We start from the raw sequence: 9,546 nt of genomic DNA, 5'->3' as shown, positions 1-9,546 counted from the left end.
CCGACATGGCCCAGCTATTCACCATGCTGGCACGAATGAGTGCGGAAATGACAGCAAGGATGGAAGCGAATACAGCGAACATGATCAAGCAAATGAACGAAAAGATGGATACAAACGCAAATGAATTTATAAACGAAATGAAAGCGAGGATGGATGCGAATACACAAAACATGAAGGAGGAAATGAAAAAGCTACGGGGTGAGACACAGAACATGGGCCGATGCCTGCAGGCGGGCATGAAGGCCGTGACCAGGGAGATCAAAATGGCGACTCCACGTGTAGAAGCGAACGAACTGGGAGGGGGTGCAACGGTGACCGAAAGGGAAAAATTAAAAGGGGAGACCAAAACGTGCGAGACGAGACACAAGGCCGTGACAAAGGAAATAATAATAGTTGAGACAAGGGAGGTAAAGGGTGAAGAGGTGACTGAGTGGGCAGAGACACGGGAGACAGAAAAAATAGAGGAGAGACTACACGATGAAGACGGGGTAAGTGACGCACACACACACACGGAGGTAGTGGAGGACCATGAGGGGGAGCTGGCGGACTGGGTGGAGGCCCAGTGCGAGCAGCTGGATGGCCTCCTCCAGGAACGAGGGGAGCGAGTATGCCCCCTTGAGGCGAGTCACGACCAGGTGGGTTCGGTCGTGCTTTGCGAGGTTGAGGGGACGGGTGCTGTGGACAGGTGCACGGAGAGCTTGGGGGGTATAGAGGCCCCGGAGACCCTTGTGGGGACACGAATCCCCAGTGTGGTTGTCCCTGTGTGTGTGGTGCAAGGTGTGAGTGCGTCCCCGTGTGTGGAAGCGACCCCGTGTGTGAGTGGTGTGGTGGCGATGGTGCCAGAGTACGTGCTTCCCAGCACGCCGTGTGTGGATGAGGCACCGTGTGTGGAAGAGGCCGTGGGTGTGAGTGAAACGGCCAGTGTGGATGAGGAACCGCGGGTGAGTGCCCCCGCGTGTGTGAGTGAGGCACGGTGTGTGGATGAGGCACCGCGGTTGAGTGCCCCCGCGTGTGTGAGTGAGGAACGGTGTATGAGTGAGGCACCGCGGGTGAGTTCCCCCGCGTGTGTGAGTGAGGCACGGTGTGTGGATGAGGCACCGCGGGTGAGTGCCCCCGCTTGTGTGAGTGAGGGACGGTGTGTGGATGGAGCACCACGTGTGAGTGGTATGGTTTATGCAAGGGAGACCGTGTGTGTGAGAGAGCGGTATGTGAGGGAGATGTCGGTTGGCATGCGGGAGCACGCAGCCGCGTCTCCCGGTGTGAATGTAATGGTGTGGAGTGTGAGCGTCGTAACACGCAGGTGTGCGTGGGTGGAATGGAGGCGACGACGGAGACATGTGAGGAAAGAAAGCCGGGTAGCGGCTGTAGTTGTTTCGGGGACCGTGCCGGGTTCACCCAGCAGTGAGCACGCGGTCCGTGCTGTGCAACGCACGAGGCCGCCACGTGCTCGCTTGCGAGAGTGAAGTCCCGGTCCGGAAACGCACGCGGTGGATTTGCCGATCCCGCGGACGGACAAAGTTTAGGCAGGATTACGGATTTGGACCGGACGGGTTCTCCACACGATCGTGTGTGTTCAGCTCCAACGGGCAAAGCACATGTGTTCGCGTGGGGAACCCCTCGAGACGTGGGGCTTGTGTTTTTTTTATGCGCACGGTGACGTCATGGCTGCACGTGGGGTTGGAATCCGGCAGGAGGGGTATCCCTGCCGGATGGTACCGTCCAAGGAGGGACGAGGAACACGTGCAGCTGCATGACGTCACGGGCAGGTGCAAAGTGCGCGAGCTCTGAGTTGCCGCGCTGGTGCTGCGCATAAAAAAAAAACAAAAAAAAACAGCAAGCCTCACTTTCGGGTGCACAGGATTCCTGGGCAAGGGGTGGAAGACCCCCTTACCCGGGGCACAGGATGGAAACTAGTTAGGGGGAAGGGTTAGCTTAGTTGGACCGACTCCATGGGGCAGGGGTAAGTCCTCATGGGGTCCGTGGAATGGATTAGGTAGAGGGATTGTAGCGAGATTTAGGATGGGAAATTAGTTTTTGATGATTTGGAAACAGTGACAGACTTGTGAATGTGTAGAGGGGACGTAGCTTAGCTACGTAGTGTTAAAAGGAACGTGCTGTAGTTTAAGGGACGACGTGGGAGCACGAGTTAGTTAGGGGATGTAGTTAGGAGGATGGCAGAGTTCAGCGGTGAGGGTGTTGAAGAGTTGTGAGGTGAGTACATGATGAGTGAGTGAGGCCAGCGGGTCTGTGTGTATGGAGCGAATGGGGAATGCATGGTGCGATGAGTGATTGGGGGGAGGAGTGACTCCCGCCCAAGGGACCCCGGGGTCAGTGTAGACTGAGTTTGGGGGTTAGTCAAATTTGAAAAATGGAGGTTGTTTTGTTGTTGGTGGGAGTGTAGGCTCGAAACCCGTTTGGAGGGGCGCAGGAGCCCTGTTGACGGGCTGGGAGCGTGGCTGCGAAAAGTGAGTATCGCTGAGTGGGTACCCCGGGCACCAGGCTAGTCGGCCGTGGTAGGCGAAGGGCCCATGGGGGGCCGGGATAGCGTAGTGGGCACGGGTGCGCCTGCTTGGTGCGGGGGCCCGGGGCGCCATTAGCCGCGTGGGCAGTGTTGTGGGCACGGGTGACCCTCGGAAAGGGGCCTGGGAAGCCAGCCTGCCACGTGTGCGTTTCAGGAGAGGTGCCATGGGGGGCACTCCCCGGTGTTAGGGAGCTGGTAGGCTCGGAGGCAGTGTAGTGCCCGGGGGTGCCATAGCGGGAGATTCGGCAGAGGGTCGTGCCTGCCAAAGGGAGCCACGTGTCCCAGCCATGAGACCGTGTGAGGGCACGGAGAGAAAATTGGGGGGCGAGGCCCGAAATTGTGAGGACACCAACACAGGCGACGGGAATCTGGGTTGTTAGAACCAATAGTTTAAGCGAGAGGCGCTTGTTGAAAGCCCCGGGGTAGTTTAACAGTTAATGGTTAGGGTAGATTAGGAAGTGTACCCCTCCGCACCATCCATCCCCTCGCTCTCGTTGTGGGCCGCTGGACCCACTTTGGTTATAGATCGCTGAACTCTGGGGAGGCCATTCTGAGGCTTGAGTTGGGCCTCGACACAGGACGCTAGCTCTCCCTTGTTCTCCTCCGGGAAGGGAACGTAGGGGTTGGGAGTAGGCTTGGTGACAGGATAGGTTCGCCGAACAAAGACGATAAAGGGGGTTAGGGGACAATTTATAGAGGGGAAGTAAACATAAAAATAAAAATAAAAAAGTTGGGGCTAAATTGGGGTTTGACAAATTAAGGGAGTGGGTATGTACAGTGACAGGCAAAGGCGATAGGTGGGAGGGAGACAGGTAGGTAGGTCCGAGCCCGCCTTCCGAGTGGCCAGCACCACCGCACTCCCTCCCCCAACCTCCACTGAACGGCAAAGGCTGGCCAGCTTCATCTGCTGGCTGCGTTGCTGTAAGGCCGTGCCGGCCCACTTCATCTGCCGGCTGGCTGTTTTTCTTCAAGGCCTGTGCCGGCCAGTTCGTCTGCCGGCTGTGTTTGCCTGCAGCGGCCTTCTTCTGCGGGCTGTGTTTGCCTGCTGCCTTTGCCATGCCATGCCCACTGCCCACGTTCACCAGCCCCGTTCAATTTTTGCTTTGCCCCCCCCTGTTCATTTCCATGTGCGCCAGGATCAAGGCAACAGTTTGCAAGCTGCAAGAACTGCCCTGTTGGCAGCTACAACACGGGCCTGCAGTGGCGGCCCGTGCACCGTGTTTGTGTTCATCCATCCATTCGTTGTGTTCATTGCGTGTGCCACTTGAGCTGGCACGGAGACTGCATTTGTGCGGCCCATGCACCGTTGTGGTTCACTGCGTTCAGTTCAAAAGGGAAGGCCTTGGACTGCGTGTGAGCAGCCAGCCACGTTCCCTGTCACCTGCATTGTTTGAGCCAGAGACTGCATGTGAGCAGCCTGGCTCCCTGCTAACTGCTTTCTTTTGCAGAGTTCAGTGATCCTGGGCCATGGTTTAGTGTAAAATTTGTAAGTTAAGGTTAAGATGAACTGTAAATATGAGTGCGCCCCCGGCATGTTTGTCTTAGCGCCGGCAATTTTATTTAAGTCGTCCGTGTGAGTGAGTTTGTTTCGGTAGTTACTCAGCCCTTAGGTTATTTATTTTGGGGACACGAATACCATGAATGTCGCACTCAGGGATCCGTAGGTAAAATGTACTAGGGGAAAACGACACATGATGGCACACGAAAATTTGACGACTCGGGACGAGTGTAAAAAGGGGAGGGGGTAGTGTTGTGGTTGACCAAATTCGCAAACCACCATTCAGGTCCCTTAGGTGAGATATCTCTGTAAGTATATGTGTAGTTAGGCCCAAACCCGTTGTCTAGAGGGAATAAATGTCATTCATGAGGGCTGCGACTCTTCAGGATAGCCGTTTTTCTTTTACTATCTTTATTTTGGACCAACCGCCATTATTACCACCACCAACCACGTCTCAACAGCCATCACAACAACAACCACCAACCACAACGCCGCTTCACCACAACCGCCACGACCTTTACCGTCACAACTCGCCACCATCGCATCACCGTCATCTCGCGCCACTGGTGGGCACCGATGCTGGACTCGTGTAGAGCGCGCACCGAGCAGCGTGTTCAAAAGCATCGCGGACTTTCCGCAGAAAAACGGATCAAAAACGACTCACGCCCACTTTTGTTCCGTCCAATCGGTGAGCGAGGGGCGATTTGGCCCCGCCTCCAGGGCGTTGGAGGGCGGTCGCAAGATGCAAATTCATGGATCAAAAAGCATTCACGCCCACTTTTCCTCGGGCCAATGGGGAGCCAGCAAGAGAGGTGAAAGGTCGGAGGCAGAGGGTCAAAGATGAAGGAGCGAGGCCACGGGGGATATAAGCGACTGCGTTCGTCAGTCGAGGCAGTTCAGTTCGCAGGAGGAAGAGTTGAGTTGGAAGCGGAGGAAGAGTTGAGTTGAAGTGGCAGTTCGCAGTTGGGAGTTCGCGGAGTCGGAGTGAAGAGGACGGAGCTGTGGAGAGGCGGCGGCGGCGAAGGCGGTTGAGGGGTGCTCGCGTCGGATTCGAGGAACTGCGGAGGGAAAGGCCGGCGGCGCGACCGAGGTCGTGGTGGAGACGCTCGTCGCGGGACCCAAGATTTTTGTGAAATCCTCCTTTCCCCGAGCATCAGCAACCCCCTCCTGTTTCCCCCCGCGCTGAGATAGTGCGACAAAAGGGGGCCCCCTTCCCACCCCCTACCAGACACTGTCCGCGAGGCCCGCGGAGTTGAGGCACCACCGCCGCTCCGCGTCTCATCATCAGACGGGTAGGCCCGACACGGTCTCGGCCCCAGGCCCGCCTACCCCCTCATCCTGGAGGGTGGTTCTCTTTTCTTTTGCTTTGGGAATGTGTGTTGTCGGCGCCGTCTGTGAAGTAAAATTGTATAAGTGTTGCCGAGTGCCCGGTAGTCGGATAGATCTGCATTGTCGCATTTGCTTTTTGTCTTCTTCTTTTCCATGTGCTTTTGGTGGAATTGTATATGTGTGCTTTCCGTTCATCGCGAAATAAATGTGCTTATTATTAAACTGTTTTCCCGCTTCGCTTCGTCATTTCTTTCATTGAATCCCCATCTTGCTTCACGTAAAGGGTTGGTCGTGGGCTAAGACGCCCGATAATTAATCGAACCGTCGAGGCCGACGAATAACACCGCTCGGTTATCCCGATAGTACGGAACGGGTCGCTTAAGTGGCCCGTGTCCGAAGTCGACCTGCGGCGAGGTGCGATCGCCCGGTCTACCCTCCGTGTGGGTACTTAGGTAGGTCGAATTTGGCGAGCAACCCTATCCCACGCGGGGGCCGATTGGCTCGATCGCGGTGAGACCGAAAGGTCCACCCGTGACTGGTTCCCGGCGTTAGTCCGAGAGGGTCACGACTGGATTGTCCGTCCGGTGGGCGACGTGCCGCGATTCGAGTTACGTGGCCGTTCGCACGCCGGCGGGCGCGAATCCGCGACAATACCTTGTGACCGAATTACTGTGACCAAATTACCTCGTGACCGAATTACTGTGACTAAATTACCTTGTGACCGAATTACTGTGACCAAATTACCTTGTGACCGTTTTATTGTGACCAAATTTCCTGTGACCAAATTACCCCGCCCTGTCTCCTCTCCCCCCCTCCCGGAATCACCGCCCTTGCCGTGTCATCACCATTCGTGCCGTGGGGGCGTGTCGGACTCTTGGGGGCGTGTCGGACTCCTTGGGGGCGTGTCGGACTCTTGGACGGAAGCGCGTCACCTCATCCATTCAACGCCGTCCGTCCGGACGGAGCGCCTCCTCCCGCTGGGTGATGAGTGTTCCGGATCGAGTCGAAGCATGGCCTCGCCCGAGCTGTTCGAGGTGAGGAGGCCGAGGTCACGTGGTTTGTTTGACTCTCCGTGTGGACACCGTGCTGTTTGCTCACTCGCGCGTCCCATTGGAGGACATTCCAACTTCATGTTGTTGTTTTTTGTTTTTTTTTGATGAAGAAACAAACATTTTCGACTTTGTTCTCATTTTTACCTTCAGAACAACCTGTCGGTGAAATCCCATTCCTTGTTATTGTTTACAGAATGCGAGGTTGGAAGGGGGGGGGGGTGGATGTGGTGAGGTAGATATGGATGTGGTGAGGTATATGTGAATGTGGGTGAGGTGATGTGGTGAGGTGGATATGGATGTGGTGAGGTGCATGTGGATGTGATGTGATGTGGCTGTGGTGAGGAGGATATGGTGAGGTGGATATGGTGAGGTGGATATGGTGAGGTGATGTGGTGTGGTGAGGTGGATATTAATGTGGTGAGGTATATGTGAATGTGGGTGAGGTGAGGTGGATATGGTGATGTGGTGAGGTGCATGTGGATGTGATGTGATGTGGCTGTGGTGAGGTGGATATGGTGAGGTGAGGTGGATATGGTGAGGTGATGTAGATATGGTGAGGTGATGTGGATGTGGTGAGGGAGATATGGTGAGGTGGATATGAATGTGGTGAGGTGGATGTGGTGAGGTGGATGGACGCATGGATTGATGGAGTGTGCAGGGTATGGGAGTGGGGGTGGATGGAGTGTGCAGGGTATTTGTTTGGGTGTGGGAGTGGATGGAGTGTGCAGGGTATTTGTTTGGGTGTGGGAGTAGATGGAGTGTGCAGGGTATTTGTTTGGGTGTGGGAGTGGATGGAGTGTGCAGGGTATTTGTTTGGGTGTGGGAGTGGATGGAGTGTGCAGGGTATGGGAGTGGGAGTGGATGGAGTGTGCAGGGTATTTGTTTGGGTGTGGGAGTGGATGGAGTGTGCAGGGTATTTGTTTGGGTGTGGGAGTGGATGGAGTGTGCAGGGTATTTGTTTGGGTGTGGGAGTAGATGGAGTGTGCAGGGTATTTGTTTGGGTGTGGGAGTGGATGGAGTGTGCAGGGTATTTGTTTGGGTGTGGGAGTGGATGGAGTGTGCAGGGTATTTGTTTGGGTGTGGGAGTGGATGGAGTGTGCAGGGTATTTGTTTGGGTGTGGGAGTGGATGGAGTGTGCAGGGTATTTGTTTGGGTGTGGGAGTGGATGGAGTGTGCAGGGTATTTGTTTGGGTGTGGGGGTGGATGGAGTGTGCAGGGTATTGGTTTGGGTGTGAGGGTGGATGGAGTGTGCAGGGTATTTGTTTGGGTGTGGGGGTGGATGGAGTGTGCAGGGTATTTGTTTGGGTGTGAGGGTGGATGGAGTGTGCAGGGTATTTGTTTGGGTGTGGGGGTGGATGGAGGATGCAGGGTGTGGGGGTGGGGGTGGATGGAGGGTTTAGGGTGTGGGGGTGGATGGAGGGTACAGGGTATTTGTTTGGGTGTGGGGGTGGATGGAGGATGCAGGGTGTGGGGGTGGATGGAGGCTGCAGGGTGTGGGGGTGGATGGAGGGTGCAGGGTGTGGGGGTGGGGGTGGATGGAGGGTGCAGGGTGTGGGGGTGGATGGAGGGTTCAGGGTATTTGTTTGGGTGTGGGGTGGATGGAGGATGCAGGGTGTGGGGGTGGATGGAGGGTGCAGGGTTTTTGTTTGGGTGTGGAGAAGGAGGGGACTCTGTTCCGCACCTCCCCCCCTCCCATCAATGCCTCTGTCACAGTTTCTGTTTCACCTCCACCACCGAAAGGGGTTGTGTTTTCATCTCTGTCTGTCTGTCTGTCTGAGCAGGATAACTCTAAAAGTTATAGATGTTTTCGGACAAAATTTGCTGGACAGGTTGGATGTTCTCCACGGATGAATTGATTCGATTTTGGTAAAGATCTGGATCCAGATCTGGCCTATCAATGGGATACAAAACGTAAACTGTTCAACCTGGTGGAGGTATGCACTCTACCCTGTGTCCTTGTCATTTTATGTTGCTGTTCTCATTGAGCTGTCCTTTTCTATTTGCCTATTCAGGAACCTTTTCATGCGGATGATTATGTGGAACGCTTGGCGTGGCGCTGCCCCGGGGGAGGCATCAAGGAGGGTGCTGATCATTTTGACCCAAAAAGGTACTCAATGTAGTAACCCCTACCACACGCACACGCACACGCACACACACACACACACACACACACACACACACACACACACACACACACACACACACACACACACACACACACACACACACACACACACCGAGTCTTGTGTTGGATTGCCGAAATGGGTAATTTTTATTTTATTTTATTTTATTTTTTACCGTAACTTGACAGGCTCAAAGATCTTGACACTATCGTTCTGATGGAATTTCTGTTCATTTTGTGTATTGCTAAACAGAGCAGATTCCTCTCGAGGTCTTGTGTGATTCGCTTCGTCCGACCTCATCTGCCTGTGATTTGCACAACAAATGACCTCCCCAAAAAGAGTTTCTCATTTGAACAACAGGTTTTGATAGTGCAGGAATCGCTACCTCATGTGTCTAATGGTAGTGAAGGACAGGGAGGAAGAGATCGGTTCTTTCAAACTCATAATCTTTGCTACCCTTATTGATCCTCCCAAGCCCACCTATTTCTGCGTCCCCTGCCCCCACTGCTCCCTCACACTCCTATTGTTACCCCCCCCTCTTTGCATTGTTAAATGCTTTGTCCTTTGTTTTTCCTCTTTACCTCCACCACAGAAGGTGATGGAGGTTATGTTTTTACCCCTCTCTGTCTGTTTGTCTGTGTGCAGGATATCTCAAAAAGTTGTGGATGGATCTGGATGAAATTTGGTGGGCAAGTTGGGTGTGTGACCAGGATGAACTGATTAGATTTTGGTGAAGATCCATATCTGACTACTAGAATTTTTTTAAGTGATTCTTCACCAGGAACCATTTTGAAAATTCCGTTCACACACGGTGCCTGTACAGTATAGCTATTTATATGGCGAGAGGGAACCTTTGGGGACTAGAAATGCCCGGTTGTCATTCTCTGAAGGTTTGCACAACTGACTTGTGAGCATATTCATGTGGCTTGTCATGTATAAGTCAGGTTAGGTATGGTAGCATGTGCTGGAGCAGTACTTCGCTGTGTCCACTTTCCACCGGTACTCCAGGGGCCTCCATCTGGC

At 54.3% G+C, this 9,546-nt stretch overlaps 1 protein-coding gene across 1 annotated transcript in view; it reads left to right on the top strand.

The window, feature by feature from the left end:
- The first annotated feature begins 545 nt into the window (after positions 1-545).
- The window catches only part of LOC147007684 (exocyst complex component 5-like), a 37,120-nt gene continuing 28,119 nt past the window's right edge, over positions 546-9,546 (top strand). The window contains exons 1-2 of the mRNA XM_085866592.1: positions 546-6,382; positions 8,413-8,507. Coding sequence (XP_085722718.1) covers positions 6,359-6,382; positions 8,413-8,507 — 119 coding nt within the window. The 5' untranslated portion in view covers positions 546-6,358. The remainder of the gene's footprint in view (positions 6,383-8,412; positions 8,508-9,546) is intronic.

The sequence above is a fragment of the Eptatretus burgeri genome, unplaced genomic scaffold (genome assembly GCF_056783735.1).
Source record: "Eptatretus burgeri isolate ZD-2024b unplaced genomic scaffold, Ebu_testis_v1 Ebu_testis_scaffold_49, whole genome shotgun sequence".
NCBI lineage: Eukaryota > Metazoa > Chordata > Myxini > Myxiniformes > Myxinidae > Eptatretus > Eptatretus burgeri.
This window is presented reverse-complemented; position numbering and strand designations above follow the sequence as displayed.